Consider the following 25,531-nt stretch of genomic DNA (forward strand, 5'->3'; position numbering starts at 1 on the left):
GGACATGGCAGACAAGAGGGCAGAGAGGGATGAGGCGTGAGAGGTGGGGGCAGATGACAGAGAGAAGCCACTGGGGCCGGGGGGGGGGGTGGGGGAACGGAGGGGGAGAGCTGCGCTGAGCTGGGAAGAACGTGGGGTCGGGCAGGGGCCAGTTTCCTTCCAGGCAGTGGGCCCAGGGCCCAGGGTGCAGGCACCAAGGCAAGAAGAGTCAAGAAGAGTCGCTGTGGAGGTCTGCGAGGGCGGTGGTGTTCCTGACATGTGGAGGGCTGCGGGATGTGGGGATGAAACGTATCACCCACTTGCTCACCAGGACATGCCCACGGGGTACCAACAATGTACTCGGCACTGAATGAGCAGCACAGAGGACACAGGTACAGGGTGACACAGTCCCTGCTCTGAAGGAACTGGCAGCTTGGTGCAGCAGACAGGGGCCCGCTCACGGACGTCCCTCTCTGGCAGCAGCACGGAGGGCAGATCTGCAGGTCCAGGCTCGGGCCATGGGGGTCGGGGTGGGGGTGGGCTGGGGAGGAGGCCGAGGGAGCCAGCTGTGGGAGGGGTGGCCCCGGGCAGCAGGCGGGAGTGATCGAAGGCCGTTCAGGACCCGGTGACCAGGACCATGGTGGTGAGGAAGGGAGAGTCGACTATGGCTCCTAAGATGAGCAAGAGAAGGAGGACAGTGGGGCTGAGGGCAGGAACGCAGGGCCCGAGCGCCGATGCTGCCACTCGCCCATGAGGACGCTGGAGTCTGTAAGTCTGGCTCTGGCTTAGCAGAGTCCCACCCCGCTGCCCACACGAGCTCCCACCCGCAACAAACGAGTAGCCGAGTGGACTTCTCCAGAGGCTGCACAGCCCTTTGTTCCCATCGCTGTCACGGCCAGAGGCTGCTTTTTATCGACACCCCCTGGCGGGCGCTTCCCTAGCTTTGCTGCCCATGCCCTTCCCGTGCCTGAGGGGACACCTATGTCAACCTCGCCAAGCGCTCCTGGAGGGCACGGTTCCAGCAGAGCAGAGCCCAGAGACGGAGCCATGCAAAGCCCACAGGCAGAACTCGTGCTCCCTGCTGCCAACCGGGCAGGTAAGGCCGAGCCTCCTCCTCCCCCCCACCCCCACCCCTGTTCCTTCTCCTCCTCCCCTCCCCCTCTTCCCCCTCCCCTCCCCCTCTTCCCCCTCCTCTCCCCTGAGCTCTCCTCCCCCTGGTAGAGCCCCAAGCCCCCTAAGGCCCTCTTCCCTCCTCCTCCTCCCTCCTTCTCCCCCTCCTCCTCCCCCTCTTCCCCCTCCCCTCCCCCTCTTCCCCCTCCTCTCCCCTGCACTCTCCTCCCCCTGGTAGAGCCCCAAGCCCCCTAAGGCACTCTTCCCTCCTCTTCCTCCCCCCTTCTCCCCCTCCTCCTCTTCCCCCTCCCCTCCCCTCCCCCTCTTCCCGTCTCCTCCCCCTCCTCCCCTCCCCTCCTCCTCCTCCCCTCCCCCTCCTCCCCCTCCCCTCCCCTGCGCTCTCCTCCACCTGGTAGAGCCCCAAGCCCCCTAAGGCCCTCTTCCCAGAGTGGCCGCTCATCGTCCCCCATGTTCCTTGAGGCTGCTCTTTCCTCTCTGGCCCTCGGTTCTCTTATATTGATGTGCTCCCCCTTCCAACCAGCACGGCGACACAGGCACTGAAAGGTGACGGAGCTGCCCCAGGGCCCAGGACTTCTGTCCAGGAGTTCTCCTCTGTTATTTACAATGTTTAAAGGGAGGCCAATCTGACTGATCCTGGCCCTCTGATTTCTCAGCAATTCAAGCTGGAGCAGGTTCCCTGGCCTTCCCCTTAGTCGCCTTCTCTTTTATTTCTAAAATGGGGGAAGCAGCAGTGTCCACAGGGGTGGCGGGATTCCATGGCTCAGTCCGTGCACTGCGCTGGGACGCCCCTGACAGGGCAAGGGCTCGACACGGCAGGTACATTCTCTTCTGCTGCCTTAATGTTTCTCCTCATAATTACAGAAAAATTAAAGAACTTTTTGAAAATTTACAGAAATACTAAGAAAAATCTGGCCCAGCATGAGGTGAGCACGCAGCACATGGCAGCTCTTCTTACTAACAAAGCCAAGGAAGACAGACATCCTCAAAGTGCCCAAGGCCCCACTGACGTGAAGCACTCAGGCTGTTGCCCAGGAGCTGTCTGGTCTCTCCTGGTCCTGCCGAGGAGGCCAGGGCATGAAACCCCACTTTCTTGTCACTCCAACCCACAGGTGACAGGCATCCTGCTTGCCCCAGGAGCTGCCCAGCCACCAGAGGAACCCACTGGGCCGGTCCACGAAGCTCAGGCTATGGGACAGCCAGGCCGCAGCCGCCAGTGGGTAAGCAACCATGGGTGGCTTTGCCAGGACCCCTCACAGAACGTCCAACGTGGCTCTGAGAGAAAAGATTTCTGAATCAAAACTTCTCTGTAATGTAGGGGGAAATAGAAATGGGGCTAATTCAAACTAAAACGGGTTGAATACCTGGGAAACAGCTTAATGTCAAATACACATGACGAACTGGCAATACCTTCAAAGTGACGCCTATCACGTTGACGGCCTCTCTCAGCTGAGGATGGTTCGTGCCCTGTGCAAGCTCTTCACAGATCCAGACCCCAAGGGAGCAAATGGCAATGCACCTTTTGAAAAAGAAGGAGACAAGGAGGAAAACTCTCACGAAGAGATGAATTTTCTTGGTATTTTCAAATGACAAAATATTTTAAGCCTTGTTTACAAAGTACAAAAGTTACAGACATATTAACAAAATGTCTTCTTGAGAAAAAAGATAAGGTACCCTCAACAGACCAGTTTGCAGGACAAATAGGAATATTCATAATGGTTAGTAATTAAATATTTAATGAAATAAATGGTATATTTTCTGTTAATTGTCACAGCACATTATCACTTATTTTTGCTGAAACTAATTTTTTTATTACAATTTCTTGCTTCAGGATATTTCTGAGGAAGAATCAAAAACATGAATCTTAGAAGATTGTTGGAAATTGAGTTTGTAATTGTTTTCCTTACAATAAAATACACAACACTTACCAAAAACAGAGGACAAATCCTGTATTTTATCGTAAAGAATACCTGAGTACAACTTTCAAAATAAGTTTCACTGTTACTTCTTTTAAACAATGTGTTAAGACAAAATACTCTTTAAGTTGCATACTCCTTTAAAAATTACCTTTCTCAATTATAAATCAAGATTGGATGGTAATTTTCTTTGGAATTGATACACTCAATATCTTTTGCAATGATCAAAAAGTCACATTCTTCTGAACATTTCCTGAATGCACGTATATGAAATTTAAATGCCTGCCCTCCAACCTGCTCACTTTCTGAACAAAAAGGGGCTTCAAACCACTACTTGGAACGAGATGCTTGCTGTAATATGTAATATGCTGTTCTCTGTAGCAGGAGGTCACATCCAGGGCCAGTCAAACCGGACACACTGCCCATCCCTCCACACTGAACGTCCCTTAAAGGCCATCAGTATAATTCAGCAATTAAAATCAAGCTATTTTCAGGTTTTAAAACCACCATACTTCACTGGATTCTCACCTCTTTCGATCAGAATGGACTAGGTGCTTCCGAACCAGTTAATTAAAACCCCTTTGGCGACCATGTCACCTTCTACCAAAACTCCCTCGGTAACAGCTGTGCTTTTGCCTCGGTTACAAGGTGTGTGCCGGGCCTTTCTTGTTTCTCCGGCGCCGGCATTAGCCTCCACACCTTCCTGTCTAGAATTGTCTACATGTCTCTCTTCTCTTGCCCAGTTCCTAGAAACTGCCCTTTGCATCTTAGTCTATAGTCATTCCCAAGAACTCTATATTCTTTCCCAAAGCCTCTTTATCTTCCCTCAGCCGAACTCAGACTGATTGTTTGACCCATGAAAACTATACCACTTGGAATTATGCCCCAAATCATACTGTTACCATTTTAAGAGCTGCTCTTCCTTTGAGTGCATGTGTGTATATATAGGTGTGTATATTCTTTTTTTTTTTATGACCCATTAACCTATTTGTTAAGTGTAATTTGTTAAGAGCTCTCGTTTCTAGGAACACCTGCATTTCTCTGTAACTATTAGCCTTGCACTATGGAGAATACTGTGACCTGTAAAATGGTTTTATAACCTAAGCTACTCTCACCTGCCTTGAGTTTTAAGCCACACTCGCTTATAACAGCCCTTCCTGCTATTTTCTCTCTTTGAAATTCATCATTTAACATCCTCACTTAGCATCTTCCTATTCTTACACTCCCAGTGACTCCTCATGTTCTCTATATCCCCAGGATGTCCTTCGTGATTGTGAATGAGTTTTATCTATCAAGACTCTTTTTTAAGCTAATGGCAGTATTACCTTACTCTCAGTCTGTATTCCAATACACTCTCTTAATACTGTTTGCTACTATGCCACCTCATACCACTCCAATTTATGTAACAAAAACTTCTTGTTTTTTCTTAATTTTTCTGAATTACTATCACTCACAATTATAACTATATTCTCTCTCAGTTCTCCTCCATTTATTTGAATCTTGATCATATTTCAGTCTGCTTGCTTACCTACACTCATATGACCTTAATTTCATTGCCTAACTCCTTTTACACACAACTAAGAAAGACTGACCATATTATACATATTTCTATTCCACTTTTAACTCCACAGGAATTTGGCTTTCTACACTAAAGGAAAAGAGGGAAGAAAGATACTGCCAAGACTTGTTGAAGGTCTGAATGCAGCAGGTGCAGGTAAAGGAGAAATCAAGGATTTTCCCAAGTTTCTGAATTGACAGTCTGGGCAGATGATGGTGACAAGTACTGAGATGATGTCTGAGGACAGTTAGGCTCTGGGGCAGACAGCAGACTCAAGGCTTCAGTTATGGTTGTGTTAAGTTTACATGTGTTAAGACATCCAAGTTGAGATATCAAGTAGGCAGTTTAATATAAAAGCCTGAATATTTAAGGGGTTGACAGAAGGGGCCAGGAAAATAAATTCAGTATCATCAGCAAGCAGATGGTGTTAAAAAAGTCTGGTGAAATGAATAAGAGCACCTAGGAACGTCATGCAGAGGGAAAGACAGCCAGCCCTAAACCCTGAGTCACTCTAACCCCCAGAGGTAGGTAGAGAAGGCAGACAGGAGAGGAACAGCTACAGTGACAGAGGAGCAAAATCAGAATATTACATCCTAAGGAAATGGCATTGTTCAGGAGGAGAATAAAGACAGACTAAGAACTAGCAAGATAAGTATGCATATTAAAATTTCTAAGGCAGCCTCTAAAAGAACTGAAAGTCTATGACTTCTAAAAAAATAGAGGTAATAAATGGAATGTGAAAAAACCGCAATCACTCCCAAAAAGAGGAAGGAAGGAAGGAAGAAAAGGTGAGTGAAAAAAAATGAAGGTAAAAAAACAGGAGAAAATGAAAGAAATATTGAAAAAGACAAATAGCAAAGTATAAAATAAGATGAAAGATTTACATCCAAATATATCAGTAACTACAGTAAATGCAAACGAACTAAAGCTTCAGTTAAAAGCTAAAGATCAGACAGGATAAACACATAAAATCAAGTATGTACAGCTTTTGCAAAGACATTTAAAAGAGAAGAATATAGAAAGGTTAATTTAAAAGAAAATATTATTTAAAAATATAGCTGAATCAATATCAGACAACTGGTCTTTAAGATAAAAAAAATCACCCTTAAAGATAAAGAGGTCACTACATAAATATAAAAGATTTGATTAACTATAGAGATAGGATAATTTTACACTTCTGTGCAGCTAATAACATAGCTTCAAAATATATAAAACAAAAATTGACAGAAATACGAAGAGAAATATATAAATGCACCATAAAATTGGGAGATTTTTAACATATCTTTCTCAGTAAATGATCTAGATGATGAAAAAATAGAAAGAATGTGTAATATTTGAAACACATGATTTAAAAAATTAATCTAATGGACACATCTAGAACACTACACCCAACAACTGAAGAATAGTATATACATTCTTTCAAGCATATATGGGACATTTGCAAAAACTGACTACATATTGGACCATAAAGCAAATCTCAACAATTCCAAAGACCAACAACATTTTTGATCCACAATGCAATTAACTAAGACATCAGCAGCATAAAGATAAATAGAAGGAATGATATTTTTGGAAATTAAGAAATATATTGCTCAATAAATCATGACTCAATGAAGGAATCATAATGGAAATTGGAAAAGCTTTGTAGTGCAAAAATATTACATATCAAAACTTAAAGAACTCAGACAAAGTAGCACCTAGAAATAAACATATGGACTTAACTGTTCATATTTGCATAAAAGAAAGGCTGAGAATTAATATACTAAGTATACAACTTCAAAAGTGAGAAAAAGAATTATAGAATGTAAAGGAAGTAGAATGAACATTAAAAAAAGAGCAGAGAGTAGGAAATTAAAATATAGAATAGAGAGGTTGAACAAAGACAAAAGTCCCTTCTTTGAAAAGACCAATAAAATTGACAGATATTTGGTAAGACTAGTGAGAAAAATCAGAGAACACACAAAAAGTGTCAGAGATTAAAAAGTGCTTATAGCTATAGAAGTGAAAGAGATAAAAGATAGCAAAGGGATAATGGAAACACCGTGGATGCCACAATGTTTCAAAACTTGGAATGGACAAGTTTTTAGAAAATTTTAGTTTATCTAAACTGTCGAAAAAAACCTTTTCCTTAAAATCATTGAAGAAAATGAGTCCGTGGTGAACCTTCTTATAAAGAAAATACCTTGATAGTTTTACTATCAAGGTCTATTAAATAAATACACAAGACTATCAAGTCCAATTTTACAAAAACTCTTGCTGACTGAACAGAATGAAACAGCACTTTGCTCATTTTGTGAGACTATATAACCTTGTAATCAAACCTGACAAGGACAGGATGGGGAGAGAAAATTAAAGGCCATGAATATAAATGCAACTTTCCTGAACAAAATGTTAGTCAAATCAGATCCAGTGCTGTGTAAACCAAGTTGTGTTTATCCCCAAATGCAAGGTTATTTAATATTATCAAATTGATCATGAATTTACAGCTTCTGGTAATGGCAGACTAGAAAATTGTGACTAAACCGTCCACTGAAGGTAAGTGAAGAAGTTAGACAAAATACAAAAGAAAAAACCCTTGAAAATGATCGGAGAGCTAACAAGACAGTGCAAGTGCCCGCTGCTCGCTTGGAACCGGCCCGGAGGGAGCAGGACACAAGCAAGAGGCGGAGCTGGGGTTCTGGTGACCTTACAAGCTTGGAGGTTGAGGATCAGAAACTGCTGTGCCCGCCACCAGTGCTCCCAGCTCCGGGCCTCACCTGGGGAGAACAGATAGGAACTTTTCACTCTGTATGTGCCCCAGAAAACCTCCTATCTTGGCCACAGACTGCCAGCAACCTCAGATGCCTGGTGGAAGCAACCAAAATGTTTCCAGACATTGCTGAATGTTTCCTGGGATACAAAAGCACTGCCGATTGAGAATCACTATGCTGTAAGTACATCATTTTTATACATTTCGGTTTATCCTTCCATTTTCTTCCTTGTTAAAAATATCAGGGAATACACCTAGGTATTCACAATCTTGCTTTTTCTTACACAACAGGCAGCATGTGCTACACACAACCATCTACACCTTGTGCTTTTCACTTAATAATGGCACCGTTGAAAAAATTAATAAAGCATTTTCCCCACATAATTCTTACTGTACTTTTTAGTGTAAGAGTAATGTGAAAGAATAAGTATTTTTAACATTAACTGATTACACATGAATGTGTATCTTAAAATTCTAAACTAGTTTACCTTTTATTTAGCATTTACCTTGCACTCTCATTTGGCTCCTCTGTGGCATTCTTCAGTAAAATACTTATGAGGTAGTGCTAAAAACACAAAATGACGTAAAATAAAAACCTTGTTTAGTAGTTGATTTCCCACATGTTCTGTCCTCATTCTAGGCAGTGAGGGGCCACTGAAGGACTGGGGGAAGGACACAAGGGGCTCAGGGGAGCAGCATGGTGGTCTCAGCCGGGGGCTCGCAGGGCTTGGAGCCTGCCTAGGGAAGAGCTTTTCTATGTATACGATAAAAACCAAGCAGAGCAAATGACTCTTCGTCATAGGAAAAATCTCGGTTTTCTTTTACTTCAACTGGATTATACATCGTACACTGAATTACACGTTGTACTTGTGTACTATAGATAGATAAATTGATTGATTTGAAAAGCATTTTTCTTTGCCCCAAAGTCAGCTGAGGAGAGACTGTTTAATTTTATTCTCCAAGGATTAATTTAGAACCTCAAATAGTAGTAGTATTTAATCAGGCCAACAATGGGATGGAATGTTTTGCTTATTTCAATTATTTCTTATAAATTCATTTGCTGCACTAATGCAGCATAGTTACACTAATAAAATTATTACAAAGAATGATTCATTACATAATCATGATCCGTAGGCATGATAAACAGATCTAATAAAAAACACCCGAGGAACCTAACCATCGCTCTCCATCTAGTTCATTTAATCCCCCCAAAACCAGCCTTCTAAAAAAACAACTGATACATCTAAACGATATAGCCAAACTTTCAGGGATAAGCAGCTCAATGCATAATAATGGAAGAGAGAACCACACAGCTCGAGCTAGAAGATGCTAACCAGGGCTTCCCTGGTGGCGCAGTGGTTAAGAATCCGCCTGCCAATGCAGGAGGACATGGGTTCGATCCCTGGCCCGGGAAGATCCCACATGCCGCGGAGCAGCTACTGAAGCCTGCACACCTAGAGCCCGTGCTCTGCAACAAGAGAAGCCACTGCAATGAGAAGCCCGCGTACCACAACGAAGATTAGCCCCCGCTCACCTCAACTAGAGGAAGCCCGTGCACAGCAGCGAAGACCCAACACAGTCAAAAATAAAAAATAACTAACTAACTAAATAAATTTATAGAAGATGCTAACCTGAGATTCGGTCATTGCATCACGTACCTTGACATCTTCCGTTCCCCTGGTGACTTCAGTAACTTCGGGCACCGGCTGCCACAGAGGGATCTCGCGGTACGTGTTGGGAAAGCAGACCAGAGACCCGAGAATGGTGAGAGCTTCCAAACGAGGGGCCTGCACATGGCAAAGGGAAATGAGACACACATTTTCCTTCTGGTTATAAACGTTAGATAAGCAACAATGTGTTTTACTTTTTCATGATTTTGAGGCAGCCCTGCTGGGGCAACGGCATCAGGGGTGAAGTTTACTGTTTCCTGTTTTACTTCATTTTTTAAATAGAAAGATTTGAAACTACTAACACCAAAATGTTCAGGTTTTTCAAAGTTGGTCAGTGAGCACACAGCTTCTCGTTACATGACCCCCACAACACAAGACTCACCAGTTCCCATCCAGGCCTGGTCTCACCCGACCCCGCACGGCAGGGGATGCAGCTGACAGCTCCCGCGCACCTGGGAGCCCTTCCATCGCTTGGACACCTTTCTTGGTTCCCGAGGGGACCTGACAGTCTCCTTGCTGGGACCCCTCGCCTCCTCAGGATATAGACTCCAGGGTGCTGAGTGCAATTCTCGGCCCTCTTCCCTCCGAGATCGACACTCAACTCGTCTGGGATGTCCAGACCCGAGGGTTTAAATGCCTCCTACGTGTCGCCGACCCCTCAGCACCTCTCGGTAGCCCTGGCTTCCTTCCTGAGTCCAGATCTGCAGATCCGACTACCTGTTTGCCATCTCCACTCGGGGTCCAGAAGCCATCTCCCCTGACAAGCGCCCCCTCGCCACAGGGTGCTATGGTTCTGTGTGACACCACCCAGCCTCCATCACTGCCCCCTTACCTGCTACCTGTACCTTCCTCTATTTTCCTGTTAAGAAAATCTCTAAATGTAAAAGTAGACAGAATGTTATATCCATGCACCCAATGCCTAGACTCAAGATGTTACCACTCTTGCCTCATTTATCTCCTTTCCGTTTTTTTCATTTCAATATTTAAAATGTTTAAAAGTTTTCCACTTTCAGTTTTAAAGCAAATTCAAGACATTGTGTCATTGCACCTCTGTGTCCTCCAGCATCCCTGCTTTGGGTTTTTCCTTGGTATTCATCACTTCCTGACGACGCGTTATGTATTCATTTGATGCTTGCATTCCCCACGAAGACAGGGGGCAGACAGTCTTCGTCACTTCTCTCCCCCGAGGATGCCCAGTAAGCACCACCTGGGGACAAGGTGGTGGCTGTGGTTCTCATTCACGGACGGACAGGGCCCACCCTGCAGGTCTCCGCGTCAGCTTTGCTTCTTCCATGAAGACTTTTCTAACAGATGCCTTCCCTTCCAGCTCTCATCACGCAGAATTAATTGGTCCCACACTGGCACCCCTCTGGGTTCTGGAGGTGCTTCTATTGTGGCTGCTAGAAACTTATGTGCAAATATTAACGCTTAGTTTACCTGTCCGATTCCCGGAGGATGGGTTCCCTGTCACATTTACGCAGGCCAGGTCCTGGCATATAGTACATCCGCAGTCAGTGTTTCTCGCACAGACTTGTTCTTTCAGCCTTCACTAACGGTTCCCTTGACCCACCATATAGTCTTGGTTTGAACCTCGCTGAGGCTGATTTTTTCCCCTGAGTCGTGTGTGACTCTGTAACCACTGGATACAAAACAACAGCTCCTACATAAAATAAAGAGCTGTTACGCAGCTTTATTCAAAGAACGGAGTAAATCTAGACAATTTTTTTGCCTGGGTACTGGGCCTGTGGTGAGCCCCAATTTACACACAGAAGAGTGAGGCCTGTGCGTCTGTTGCCCCAGGATGGATGACTAGTACCCACAATGCTGGGAAGGACCCTGGGCCTGGCTGGGCAGGGCTGCAGGATGGAGAATGGGAAGAGAATTACATGTAATATCCCACGCTGTGTGCACATCAGGATGCATCCACTCTGCCGCTGGTGGACTTTCGGATCGTCTCTAGTTTGGAGCTGTGATAACAATGTTTGCTGAGCACGATCTTCCCCCACCTCCTGGGTACTTGTGCACGCGTTTCACTTTCCCTCATGGCCTCAGCAGGCAGATCTACGTAGCAGGAGTCCTCCAGGCTTGTAATTAACAGAAAATTCTGACTGAGCAGGTGTGTCCCTATCCGAACACCTCTCACTAGTTCTCCTACAATTTTAAACCTCAAGTTTAAACTCAGAGAGTGATTCAAAGTAATTCAGAGTTATTGTTCCTTTATGTAACATAAATCTTACACTCACATTCTCATATTTTCTCTCTCTCTCTTTCTCTTTAAACAAATGTTTTGGAAGGCCACTTTAATAGCTCATCTAGCCGAAAGATAAATTTTCACAGAGAATGACCACCGTGCATGATATTATCACTAGACAGGGAGCCCGCATTTTCACATGAAACTCTCAGAGCAAGTAAGGAAAGTTGCAATAAAGTATTTTCCTTCCTATATCCTGTTTTTTCAATGTTTTTTCCAAAGTTTTTCAATTTTTTTCCCAAAGGTTTTTCAATGTTGATATGAATGGTTAAAAGTAAATTAGAAGTTTCCTTGAGAATGATTATCCTACAAAAAGTTTTTCAGAAATAAGTATGAAAAGTTGTCATAGTCTTTACAAAAAAGAAAAACAGATGAACAAATTCAACATTTTCCTTCTTTCTTCCTTCTTTTCACTCATCCATCCCTTTTGCTCCTGTCTCTCTTCCCTCCCCTTTGCTTTTTAATTTACGCCTAGAAGAAAAAGCGCATGAAATACCAGCTATACAAAGCATTCAAAAAACAATTTAATTCAAAACCCAGGGTTGGAGATTGAATTTGCCCTGCAGTGAAGAAATAAGTAGAATAAGAAAGTAACAACGTGTCAAACAGAATTTAGGTAGCTAGATACTCACACTGATTTCAATAGAAGTGCCTGGCAAACAGTAAAGCTAGTTTTATTTACACCATTTAAAGAAGGGAAAACTGGCTCTGAACAGGTAACAGCTGTACAGAGCACAACTGTGAGAGGCCTTCAAATTGAAATGGGTGAGAGTGTCCTCTCAAAGGCGTTAATACATCGCCCTAATAGTGGAGGTAAAGGTGGAGACTACAGATCAATTCTTTTCGTAGCCCTTAGCGCTCACTTAGTCCACTTGCTTCTCATTTCTTAGGACAAGAATTCTGCCAGAGTTTTATGGCATATGAATACAACGATATATATTAATTTTCCGGTTAAAAATTTTAGTGTTCTAACATTTTAAGAAAATATTTTCTATTAGACTTATAACTAAGACTTAATAATAGAAAAAAAACCTTATTGATGATGTACACTTAAAATTCTCTCTTGGGCTTCCCTGGTGGCGCAGTGGTTGAGAGTCCGCCTGCCAATGCAGGGGATATGGGTTCGTGCCCTGGTCCGGGAAGATCCCACATGCCGCGGAGCGGCTGCACCCGTGAGCCATGGCCGCTGAGCCTGCGCGTCCGGAGCCTGTGCTCCACAACGGGAGAGGCCACAACGGTGAGAGGCCCGCGTACCGCAAAAAAAAAAAAAAGAAAAAATCTCTCTTGACCACAGACATTAGTGTCTGTGCCACCATTTACTGAAAAATGCTAGTAAGATTCTAGGAGACCAGTCCTGCCTCTGACTGTGTAAATGTGCTGCACTATTAGTGAGGACATGATTTCTCACACTCTGGCCTTTTGATGAAACGCCTTTCCACTACCAGTGTGTCATCTTATCGTACAATTTCACACGTCAGCTGCCAGGGCATCTACCCGAGAGCCCGGTTTCACGTTGCACTAATGAGTCAACACCTGTTAGGAGTGGAGAAATCTGAACCTTGTTAGCCGCTGTGAAGCCTCCTGGGAGCTGGGATGCTGAGCATTGTCACACTCACCGCCAGCGTGTCTGCACTGAGGACCCTGACGGCGGCCGTGATGAAGTCCCCCACCAGCATGGAGAAGCCGGGCAAACCGAGGGAGAAAAAGCGGGGTGGGCAGTGCCTTACAATGGTATTTAAGATATCCTAGAAGGGGAGAAAAGAAAACACAACTGTAAGTTTCCAAAATTCCAAAGTCATCAGTTCGTCTGTACATATGACTACTGTGAGCTTATCTGAAAGAACACAGACCACGGAACTTTTTCAGTGAAAAGCGTTCCAGGAGATGAGCTAGTCCAGGGGCTATTGTACTCATTTTACACGTAAGAGGATGGAGACCCGACACTGTGAGGTGACTTGTCCAAGACCTGAATTGTGGCATTGGGACTAGACACTCTTCCATCTTCCATGTAGAGGTGGGCTCCTCGGACAAGCTACAGGAGTGCTGAGGTAAATAAATAAATTAAACCTGCAAGCAGCTATCACTTCTTATCTTCTTCAATTTTCAAAAGTCAAAGCACACTGGTCTATTACAAACTCCTGAAGTAGGCAGAGATGGAAACTTGCATTCTTCGGGCAACTCCCGTGTGAAACAATGGGAGTGGGGGTCCCGCTGGGATGGGTCACACGCCAAAGTCAGGTGGTCGGTGGGGCTCCGGGTAGAAGTGGGTGGCAAGGCACGTGTGCCCAGTGCTGCGTGTGGACCATCTGCCCCCAGACACCTGGTGTCCCTGGGTCTGGAAGGGCCTTTCACTGGTGGGTGGCCGGCTGGCCCCTGCCCGCCAGCTCTGTTCTGAGGCGTTGCCTCATTCCAGCCCGTGGCAGACCAGGGCTCTTCTCCTGGACGGCGTTCGTGCCATCCACGGCCAGGCCGCGTCTCTGAAGCCATCTGTGCGAGTGTGTGCAAAGGGGATTAGTAAGAAAACCACAAACTGCTTTTATGCAGTTCTAGGCCAAATGCATTCATCAAATGCACTGAAGTGCTGTAGCTATGGGACTTGTAGTTATATAACCTAGAGTTAGTCGCAAAATACAAGAAGCAAAATACCAAAACAACAACAACGACAAAAAGCCCCCCAAAACCTCTGGTTTGTTTTCTCAAATTTCAGTGTAGCTATTTGAAAATCCTTTAAAATAATCCTGATTTAACTTGATTAAATTCGAGCAAGGGATAGCAGTGTGCTCGATTCTAACACCTTAAGTCCTTTTTCATAAAAATAACCTTATTGAAGAACTTGTATCTTAAAAGAGAACCTTTAGGTGTTCACAAAACATTTTTTCTAAGACTTCTTCCTCACATAGCAGGCTCATTTAGCATCTACAAATCATGCTGCGTGTGTCCTTAAAATGATGGCGCAGTGCTTTATTAGAACTCTTATATGGTAAATTATTTAGCAAGTACTAACTTAAGGTTTTAGCATTGCAGCAGACTTTTTCCTATACCAAAAATAAACAGAGAGACAAACAGATAAATAGACAGATAAAAGGGAGGAAGGAAGGAGGAAAGGAAAGAAAAACCCGAACCACGCTTCCCCCGGGTTAATGTTTAAACCTGCTGTAATCACGTCCTTTGATACATTTCAGTGTCCACATCAACCAAGGCAAACATTCTAGGGGCTGAGCAGATGGACACTGCAGTTTAGAAAGTGTGTGGTCAACTCCCGCTCTGAGCGCAGAACAAAAGATCCACCTTTTTCATAATGAAGCCTCTGATTAATGCCCTGGACTCCTCACCACACACCTGTAATTACTCACAGAGGTACGCTCTGTGCTGGGCCTCGTCTCGGGGTATCAGGCATCAAGGTCTCGGGCAGCAGATGGAAGCACGCTTCTGTTGACATCTGCTGCCACGAAAGGATTCGTGCAAACCTGGCTCGCAAGGTAGTAGAATGCCGTGCGTGGGAAGATTAATAATGCAAACAACCATGATGTTAACTTTGTTAGGTTTGTGTTAATTCCATCTGTTGAGAGGAGGAACCGAGCCTTGAACCGTGTGGGTTTTTAACACCTTTAGCACATACTTAAATCACAGATTTTTCACCACTGGAATTGAGAGGTTTAATTTTAAAAAAGGGTTTTCTGGGATACGTTTACGGGAATTCTGAACTAAATCCTTTAACAAGCTAAAGCCAGAATTTATACATGAAATCCATTTTGCTTCACAAGATTCAGATGCGTCAAGGCAATGAGCTGGAAGTGGGGCATTCCCAGAAATGACTAAGTTGCCACTGATGCTGAAGGAAGCAGAAATGTGTGCAGCAAGAGAAAGTCACAGGCTCCCCACCCCCTGGACCCCGGCCAGTCTCTTGAACGGAACCTGTTTCTACGGGCGAGAAGGTTGGAAAGAGAAGGCAAAATAACAGATGGCTGGCCTAGCCTGCCCGCCACCCACGGAAGGCGGCCCCCAGGAGAAGTGAGGCCGCCAGTTACAGCAGCTCTGGGCTGGGGTTAATATGGGGGTTAAAGAGGGGGCTGTATGGCCAGTCGGCCAAGTTAGGGCCATATGCTTGCTTATTTTGCTTATCCACACTGAAATGGAACAACCCAAAGATGACAATCTTTGTGACAACATTTTGAAATTAGGAATAACTGTGGTGCTCGAAGGAGAGCAGCTGCATCTTCCCAGCAGAGGGGCGTCCACAAAGGGCTGCCGGCACTTCTGGTAGGAGCCTTCCTGTCCACACACTGAGACCATGGCGATAGCCGGAATCCTTGCGAAAATGAAAATCTTGAGACTGAAGCTTTCTCCTGGGTCCCTGGGGTTTCAGGGAGACCGAACAGGATGGTGCTTCCCAAACACAAATTATTCACGTACAACCTTAGGCTTTTTGTCCTATTCAAGTCCAAAGTGAACATGATTTGTCTGTTTCTCAAAGTAACTCACTTTTTTTTCATGTAAATAAGAGTATTCTGGAAAACTCGTATCCTGTCATAAGTAGAAAATAACCCTTAAATCAGTACAATTATGGTAAACCAAGGCGACTGAGCTTTTGCTAAACATCCCCGTCAGATGGAGGCTCTCCTTGTTAACAGCATGGTTTGCATCCTGGGTGGAGAGAGAAGTTCTGTGCCCGCTCCAGCCACCTGTCCGGGAGTCACAGGGCTGGCAGAGCCAGGGCCATGGCACCCCGGGTTCGACTCAGGGCTATTCAGTGCCCCCTCCTTTGTGATCATGGTGGAAAATGCCTCTGTACTCAAGTCAGACTCTGGCAGAGTGAAAAGAGCCCCAGGCCTGGGGTCAAGACCTCGTGTATGTGACCGTGGACAGGTCACGTCGAGCTTAGAGCTTCTCGTTTCTCTTCCACAGAAGGGACTGATTCCCCCTGGACTTGTGGGTAACGGGAGAGATGTGAACACATGCCTTGTAAACTGAAGAGGGTCACACAGAAGTAAACAGAGTAAAAATAAAAGGGAAGGACTATGAAGGATTTTTACTTTCTAGAATTTACTTTGTAGAATTCCGTGAACTACTATTTTGCTGATACTCAGAAAGAGCTTTTTAAAACATTTCAAAGGTGGTTCCCAAAGCCTCTTAGATTACATTCTCCCAAAAGTTAAAAAACCCTAAAAACTAATTCTCTCCAATAACATCCTTAGCAAAGTGTTACAGCAATTAGCCATAGTGTATATAATTTATAGGGCAAATAATGAAATAAAAACCGGAAAATGCTCTGTTTTTAGATATTCAAGAGTCCATGCTTCTAAGGAGTTCTAGAAGATACCCAATCAAGTGAGTCTGGTAGCAAAAATTAGTTTCTTTTCCACGTTCTAAACAGACTGAAAATAATAAGCAAAACTATAAGCTCAATGAAAAGATGGACTCTAAAATAGGAATTAAGCTTATTCTTGAAAATTGACCAGCATGAAACTCTTTCGCATGCTTTTTGTTCAGAGGAAATAAAATTCAATCCGCAAAATGCTGTAATATGAGGAACGGACCACCAAACTAGTATTTTCCTCTCATTTTTGGTTACAAGTCCACACGCATGCTACACACTGAGTGTGAAAACTGGATTGTAAGATGATAGCTGTGAATTTGCAGCTTATCCAGAGATTCAGGTTTATGAGAAAGTAACTGGTGAGAACATCTGTCTCTTATCACTGATCTTACAAAAAAATCAGGTAATTCAAATAGAGGCATGTTGTTTCCTCCCCTCCAAAGCACAGTTCTATAAACACAAACCACATTCAGCCTAGTAAATGAATCGCTTTAATTGAATGCTATGTACACAGTAACTGGAAAAACCATAAGTGATAAGAAAAACATATGGCGATGGCAACAGAAATTGGTTTATTCATTTTGCATAGTGTTGTTTCTTTAGTTCTCTTATAATTGACCTTTAGAACGATAAATGTGTAAAATAATTTTGTTTATTATGGCTCCAAACCTTCCAACAATTACACAAAATGAAACTTTAAAAGGAAGGATTCATTCGGGAAGCATTTCCATTGTTTACATAATTGCACAGCTATAATTCAGTGCTCACGTTGTTATGGAAAATAAAAAAGGGCCATTACGGGCCATTTCAATTCAAAATATTGCACAGTGGTGTCAAAAATGGGGGAAAATGTTCACTTTAAAGCGGTTTAAAATGGATTAACCCTGTAAACAGAAACATTTCAATATAGTATTCCATGAAATACAAATGTTCAAGAAGTAGCCATCCTTCAGACGGAATTAGAAATGTTGCGACTGTACTTTCACACCAATTACATATATATTATTCACTTAATATTTGCTCACGGCCCAGCAGATGATGGTGGTAACACAATAGCTGGCCATCTGTCTCCCTGCTTCCTCAGAGGACCTGCGCCCTCTCCTCGGAGCAAACAGATCCGGTTATTCCACCGAAAGTCACTCAGACCTTCCAGGAGGCCAAACGGAATTGTTCAGAAATAGAACCCCTGTGTGCAAAGTCACTGGACTCCTCCTTTCACTTTGAAGAAAACGAAAATGTTAAACAATTAATGATTTCACTGCTATTTTTCAGAAGATACCTTGTATCTAGAATATTCTACAGGAAGTTCTTTTGTTTGGGAAGATGGGGACTGTTCGGCTCTGGTTATCCCATTAATCTAGTTAATAGAAAGATCCCGTTCATTCCACACCCAAGTGGAATTACTAAATAGCAGAAGATGTGAAGGCAGAGGGATACTTTTAACACTACCCCTGGATATAACTGAAGCTTTCTTTAACAATTAAATAGGCAGACGTGATCCTGCAGGACCTCGAAGACAAATCTGTAAGTATATGTTATCGCCTTATTGGCGAGGCTCAGATACGCTGAGTGACAAAAAAGTCTTAGTTACAGGAAGGACAGATCTGAAGAGCCCTCCAAGTCCAAGGCCTGGTGTTCTCTCTTCTGCTGCTGGGTCTCTGCTCCTTCAGAAGCAGCACAGACCTCCTCTACACAGCATGAGCTGCGACCTGGCCTGTCCAGGCTCTACACTGGTTCAGGGAGGGGTTTTTGTTGATAAAAAGAAAGGCTTTATGATTATAGCCCTTAAGAAAAGCACAACAGATCATGCCACAGGCACTGCCCTTCCAGAAAAGTCACTGGAAATAAAAACATAGCAGGACAAGCGTAAAAATTACTTTCAAGGTCTGGGCCAAGGCATACGTGGTACCTACGATACATTCTCTGTTCAAAAGGCTAAGCGTGGTGTAATCCGTTTGGAGAAAAGGCGGGGATTTTTATACATGCTGGACAAATGTTACTTCTCTGGGTGTAACTTTGTTACCAAGGCCGGAAGAAATATGACAGGACAGAGTAATTGGGTTCTGCAGCTGGAGAAACAAAATCACCTCGCACTTCTCGCCATGAGGAATGCTCTGGAGAAGACATGGCAGCATGCAAAGGAGGGAGTGACAAACACAAAACAAACAGAATTCTGAGGGTCGCAGGAGCTGCTGCTTTGACCTTGTGCATGGGATCAGTGACAGAACAAGTGGGCAGATGGCAGAGAAAATCACTGCAACCCTCAAGCCCTAAAGGAGAGCCTCAAATATTTTTTTATGATTGTTCTACAATTAATCCCTCATCTGTGAAGAAAAACTCAGCTCGCCTTTAAACTGATGAAGACTGACTGACTGCTTCAGGAAAAGGGGGAGACTGATTGGTTAACTGATTTTAAGAAACACTATATGAATTTTATCTGATACTGGAGTTGATATGTTACTGCGTTGTCTTAACTGCTTCTTTTTCTTTCTGTTATTTGTAAAAGCTTTAGATGTAATTTACCTTTAATAAAATTCACGCTTTAAAGTGTACAGCTTGGTAGTTTTTAACGTATTCATAGAATTGTGCGCTGTCACCACGATCTAGGGGAGACAGGCAGGGAGGTGCCAAACCCATCAGGAAATCCTGGCACATTTATGATTCCACAAGACGAGGGACACTGTCACAGGGTCATAGAGAGAAGTGACTTGCCAGCTGCCACCCGCCCCCCGCTGCCCCAGGCCCTGGAGATGCCTCGACCTGCCTCTGTAAGGACTGTCTTAGCCGTGACCCTGATAAGCTTCAAATCTGAAACATGACAGTTTGCACAACAGGCCGGCCTAATGAGGCTGGTGCAGATGCTCCAGAGCAGTGATTAACCCCTCGCGACGAGACTTTAGCAAGTGAGGGCTTCAAGGAGCTGCTGCTGGTAAGTGGCGGGGGCTTGGTGGGGGGGCGGCCTGGAGGCTGCGTCAGACTCGCGTGCACACAGACCACGCGCTCAGCTCGCCGGACATGGACTCCATACTCTGGAAGAGGGTCCACCGCCCCTGACAGCCAAGTCTGCGTAGAAAGGCATCTGTGCGTTCCAAGAATTTACCAGGGGACGGCGGTGGGGTACAGGAGGGGGTCGGAGGATACTAAACTCTGCTTTCTCTGCGGCAACTGGCTGCTCGTTTCAGAAGAGGCCAAACTGAATCGGGTCTCTCCACTGTCTCCTCCGCCCCATCCTCTACAGCTCTGACCATGTTCTGCAGCAGAAGCAGAAGTAGGGAGTCACGGCATCATCAATAACAAGATGGTTAGCAACGTACAGACGGCGCCTAATCACGCGAGTACCTACAGAATCATTAAGGTAGTAATCACCCCATCGAGTGAACCATGCACACGTCTAATTCATGTAGATACCAAAGAGTCGGGCAGCCATACTGTTCCCAGATTCACTGTTCATCCTGTCTCAGGACTACATCAGCTAGAAATATATTCTTCTTAGGATACTGAAAAGAAATTCTTGGAGGAAACCATAGGCTTAACACACTCAGGCACCACCCAAGGCCGTGGCAAAGGCGCAGGGCAGGTATAATCGACATCCCCCCTGATGCCAAGCAGAATAGTTCCTCACCCTCACGCTGGGACCCGCTAGAACCCAACCCACACTCCTGTTATCTTAGGACAAAGTACAGAAATCCAGGAGGGAAAACACATCTCTAATGAATCTGGGTGGCAGTGTGTTTACCTTGTTCCTTTGGGACCATAAAAACTTAGAGAAGATCTAAAAGGTCATCATTCGATCTTTCCATTTCACAGACATGGAGTAGGAGGTCGATCAAGGCCAGAAAGTGCCTAAGGTTTGGACACAAATCCAGGTGCGCTCCTTGTCTTTACTGGAAGAGAAACTGTGAGCCTGTGGTCCATGAGGCACCAGTGGACACCCGTAAGCAGCGAGACTCACACGTGGAGCACAGCACCACGTGGAGGGCTCTCCAGTGCAGATTATTCTTTCAACTCATTCACTTTGCCCACGAATCATTGAAAAACGCACATGTATTTTTAAAGCTATACTTTCAAGTGAAATCAACAAATGGCTGCTGTGGCTTAAAAATGTGCTTCTGGAATGTATACAGTAGACATGCAGCCCTGACTGGCACGGAAGTGCAATCACAGGATGGAACCGGCTCAGAGAGTACGACCTTCTGAATAAGAAGGAGACTTTGCCAAGCATTCTTCCTAGGAAACTGCTAGAAACGAACTCTGTGCGTGTGTGTGCGTGTGTGCGCGTGTGTGTGCGTGCACAGGCACGGGTGTGGGGAGCGGGTGGTTGGAAATATTCGGTGGAAACACACCAAGAAATTGCCTAGGGTTGCAACAAGAAATCGAGATTTGTATTTTTCCCTGAAAATGCAGAGAAGCTACAACAGGTGTGGCTTCTGTGTTCATTTACCTGTAGCTTCAACTCTGCTTGCAAGACCCAGGGCTTCTGACGCTGTTAAAGCCCAGCGTCCAGTGCGTCTACCCCCACCCCCTCCTCACTTGCTGGAGACGAGATGCCTGGTTCTCAGGCCCGCCTGGTGCTGCTGAGATCTGCTGTCTGTCTCCCAGCCCATGGCCAGGAACAAGTTAAAGACGAAAAACTATTTCTGTTGGAGCTTCCATGTCTTCTGGTGTGTTCTCACACCAGAAAATAAAAAAACTTTGGAATGTGATGATTACTCACTCTTTTCATTCTATGATAACACAAAATGCATGTTTCTTTAATTTGCTTCCTTAAAAGTAAAATTATTCCACATGCACATAGGAGCACAAATGAGGCTTTCAACATTTTTGTGTTCTGTTAAAAAAAAAAAAAAAAGAGGACAACCCGGTGGTCATTCAATTCCGGGAGCCTACAGACCATCCCGCCAGCGTTGGACAGAGGACAAGAGCTGTCCAAATTGGTACCATTTTCGGTTTCCGCTTGGGCAACAGAAGTACAACTGCTACTCCTTCTGGACATAGAGCTCCCAAGAATAGCTGAGATTTGAGAGAAAAATCACCAGCTGAGCCAGCTCCGTCAACCCGATTCTGAAGAAACCTCAGGCCAGAACCACTGACAAAGAAGCAGTATCAGCGACCCTGAGACCCAGCCCGGCTGTCCATCCTGTGACGGAGACCATTTGGCACAAATCCCAGCAGAGCAGAACGGGAGGGAATCAGGCCACCCGGAATAATTAACTGACCTCTAAGGAGTCGACACAGGACTCATCGCTTCAAATTCCAGGAATACCCGATCAACATTTAAAAATTAATGTACGAAGAGAAAGCATTTTGTAAATTCTAAAGCCCCATACATCATGGCTATTATTAAATTACAGCAGCATTTTGAATCGTAATCTCATTAAAATATTAATTTTTGAAGGATTGATTGAAAATTGACTTGAAGTAGACTGGATTAAAAATCTATTCATTAAAAAAAGAGTCTGAAATGAAAGCCAAGTCATTCTGATAATTCCAGACAAAAACAGCTAACAGTAAGTTGACAAATTTCTCGGGTGCACACTGGGCTTGAAGGTACATGGCAGGCGCTGTGAGGGGTCTGAGGCAGAGTAAAGCAGGGCCCCTGCCTCCAGCAATGTCCTCTAAGAGGCAGGGAACAGTGATGTACAGTTGAGAGTGAGGCCAGACCAAGAGCACAGGGATCCTCTGGGGAACAGCCAGTACTCCAGGGGGATCCAGGAGGGGAGGCAAATGGGTGACCCAAAGGCACTGGGTCTTGACAGGAGCACCACACTGCACACACTCAACCCAAGGCTCAAGTAAGAGAAGGGGAAAAAAAAAAAAGGTAGGTATTTTATTTTAATGTCTTATTACTAAAAGGGTCTCTCGTGTTAATATTTCTCTAGCCCACATATACCTACCAAAGGATATTTTTCCATGGAAGAACAAAAGAAAACTGTTGTTGATTGTCTTCAGAAAACAATGTTCTCTCTGAAATGTGTTCCAGTAAATAGCGTTAATAGCTGAACAATCTGCAATTATTACCCTGCCACTTATTGTTATGTGTTAAAAAGAAATCAACAGACAAAAAGAGATTCCCCACAAGAAGAGCACTTTCTCAAAGAAACAAAACTTGCCGTTTAAAATGCTCTTCTTGATGTTATTTCATCGTATCCAAACCCAACCTTGATGGATCGTAAATCACAGTCATGACTGAAAATCTCTTACATTCAAAAATCACTCCCTTCCAAAGGGGAGTTAAAGCATCCCTCGCCGGAAGTAACCATTTAGTACTTGAAATGGTCGAAACCATCTCTTTCTCGACCTCTGATTTCTTCTCTGCCTAAAGAAAAAATGTGAATTTTCTTAAAAATCTTCGTCAAATTCTAAATGGGAAAAGATGATCTTCTAGGTCAACAAGCGATATTCCAGCCACAGGGAACCCCTTCTGCCATCCAGCACCAGGGCCTCACCGTGCTCACTTTTCCAAGGCCCCTGAGAGAGTCGTAAGGACCCCACTTCACAGGACAAGAACCTCAAGCTAGAAAAGCCCGTGTGGTCACCGACGCAAGGAAACAGGGACCTACACGCAAGGTCAGGGCTCAAGCTCCAAAGTGGACGTCCCTCTCCCCAGGCTGCCCGTGTGGCGGCCAGGCCAGGTGGCCTTGGAAAGACTCCCCAGAGTGTGAGAGGCTTGCAAACCCCAAATGGGCCACCTGCCCGGACTGAACTGGGGCCCTGGACATTTGGAGAAAGCGATCATCTGTGCCTGCGGGCTGACTGCGCCACGCAGTCTGCGCTCTGGTCACCTGTTCCCTGTCGGCTCCCGGGTGGCCTGCGTGGGTGAGCAGAGGACCCCACCGAGCCCCCAGCCCCTCCACTCACGCCTGCAGCGCCACCCCTCATTCAGACTGGGCTCTGGGCAAAACACATTGCAGATATTTTTCGTTGACTCTGAATTAATCAGCTCACTCCATGTTGTACTTCTTCAAAGTAAAAAATAAATGGGGGGGCTTCCCTGATGGCACAGTGGTTAAGAATCCATCTGCCAAGGCAGGGGACACAGGTTCGAGCCCTGGTCCGGGAAGATCCCACATGCCATGACGCAGCTAAGCCCGTGCGCCGCAACTACTGAGCCTGCGCTCTACAGCCTGCGAGCCACAACTACTGAAGCCCACGTGCCACAACTACTGAAGCCTGCATGCCTAGAGCCCATGCTTGCAACGAGAAGCCACTGCAATGAGAAGCCCGTGCACCGCAACGAAGACCCAACACAGCCAAATATAAATTAATTAATTAATGAAAAACTAAATAAATGGGGAACTTTACCAGCTCAACCGTAGGAAACTGCACCCCCCTTTTTGGAGAAACAGTCTCATGTTGGCAATTTCCATACAGTTCAACCTAAAACACTTGCCTCTCTTGCTTTAGTCTCCCTGGTTAAACGTTCGTGTGCTTTCACATCCTTGGTTACACTGAGAGCTGCCTTTCATCCTCTGATGCCTGCCAAGCTTTGTGGGTTAATTCACAGGGCCTGGTGGCACCTGAACAACTTCTCTTCGAGGACAGGGTTTCCCAACCTCAGCACTGCTGACACTTCAGGCTGTGAAGTCTCTGCTTAGGTGCCTTAGGGTGTGTGACATCCCCAGCCTCTACCCACTAGATGCCAGTGCAGCCCCCGCCCACGTGACAAACAGAACGTCTCCAGACACGCCCAATGTCCCCGGAGTCCCCACGCATCTCAGGAATCACTGTTCTCCCATCAATGTGGGTGAGCTCCCCACTGCGCAAGGTCAACGCCTGCTTTAAAATTGACGGAGCCGAAAGCTCAACAGAAAGGTCCAGCTCAGCTGCCACGGTCACCACTCCTCCCCGGGACGCATGTGGGTTAAGGAGCTCTCCTGTTAGTCCTTCGACGCTCCGTCAATTGACACATTGATGGAGTGCCCACTCTGTCTGGGAAGAGTCTCCGAAGGAAGATTCTGGTGACTTGGGCTGCAAGAGACCACAGCAGACTCTCTTCCAGAGAGACCTCAGGGCCAAAGAACGTTTTCTCCGCTGAAAAATGCAGGCCAGCTTATACATTACATGGTAAGTGTATTTAGTAGGAATAAAATCTTTTAATTTTTCACATATATTGAGTTGCTATTATATTGCATTTTTATTTAATGTATTTCACGCAGTACGTGCTTATTAGACTCTGATGGCTAAATAGAGATAACTCATATCCTTCACTGATAGCATTTACTTGAAAGAAAGTCTTGACATCTTCAGCTCCGAAAGGGAAATCAAACAAAACTCTAGTGTCCGCCTCTCCGGTGGACTTCTCCTCTCTGGACCACCCCCCATGCTATCACCTTACACCTTTTAAAGCTGTGGAACAAGTTCGCTGCACACGTGTTACCCTCATAACCGAAGCCTCCGCCATCTGTTACCGTTCACATATTTCCACTTTCCTTACTTAGGTGTCAGTGGGCTCGGTCTGCAGCTTAATGAAAATAATTACTGGTTTTACAACTGAAAAGGAAAGGAAAAAGCTCTCCAGCCTGTTATTTTGGTGCAGTCATCTATCTTAAGTCTCCATGGCCACTGAGAGCTGAACAAAGTTATAATAAAATCTTCTTTGATGAAACTTGACTAATCTATGGCTTGTCCATTCTCACGAAACCTTCTGGGGAAACACTCAGGAACCAGTGGATGTTACTTGATGATAGAAGGCTAACTCTATGATACAGGCTACATTTCATCACTCTGAGTTTGTACAACAAGCACGTGATAAGAATTATTATTCACTTAACGATACATGTCAAGAGAGGACTGACATACACTGCCTATCCTTATATACGGTCTTCTTCCGTCAAACCTACGTCAAACTTGAAAGGTTTGTTTATTGCTACAGTAAACTCTTATTTCAATAAAAGATCATTTAATTTGACTAAAGTAAATTCAAACTAATAGGAATTATATTTTTAGAAAAATAAAAGAGTTTG

General features: G+C 44.9%; 1 protein-coding gene across 6 annotated transcripts in view; it reads right to left on the bottom strand.

Annotated features, from left to right (window-relative positions):
- RALGAPA2 (Ral GTPase activating protein catalytic subunit alpha 2) overlaps positions 1 to 25,531 on the bottom strand; it is a 281,557-nt gene that overhangs the window by 117,288 nt on the left and 138,738 nt on the right. For all 6 annotated transcript variants that reach the window (XR_012326196.1, XR_002174846.3, XR_012326195.1 and 3 more), the window contains 4 exons: positions 12,868 to 12,996; positions 8,989 to 9,117; positions 7,837 to 7,895; positions 2,518 to 2,626 (listed from right to left, as the gene is read on the bottom strand). Coding sequence is in view for 3 of the 6 variants with exons in the window: in XM_019927549.3 (XP_019783108.1) it covers positions 2,518 to 2,626; positions 7,837 to 7,895; positions 8,989 to 9,117; positions 12,868 to 12,996 (426 nt within the window). In the remaining 3 variants the exon portion in view is untranslated. The remainder of the gene's footprint in view (positions 1 to 2,517; positions 2,627 to 7,836; positions 7,896 to 8,988; positions 9,118 to 12,867; positions 12,997 to 25,531) is intronic.

Source organism: Tursiops truncatus, chromosome 15 (assembly GCF_011762595.2).
Source record: "Tursiops truncatus isolate mTurTru1 chromosome 15, mTurTru1.mat.Y, whole genome shotgun sequence".
NCBI classification, from domain to species: domain Eukaryota; kingdom Metazoa; phylum Chordata; class Mammalia; order Artiodactyla; family Delphinidae; genus Tursiops; species Tursiops truncatus.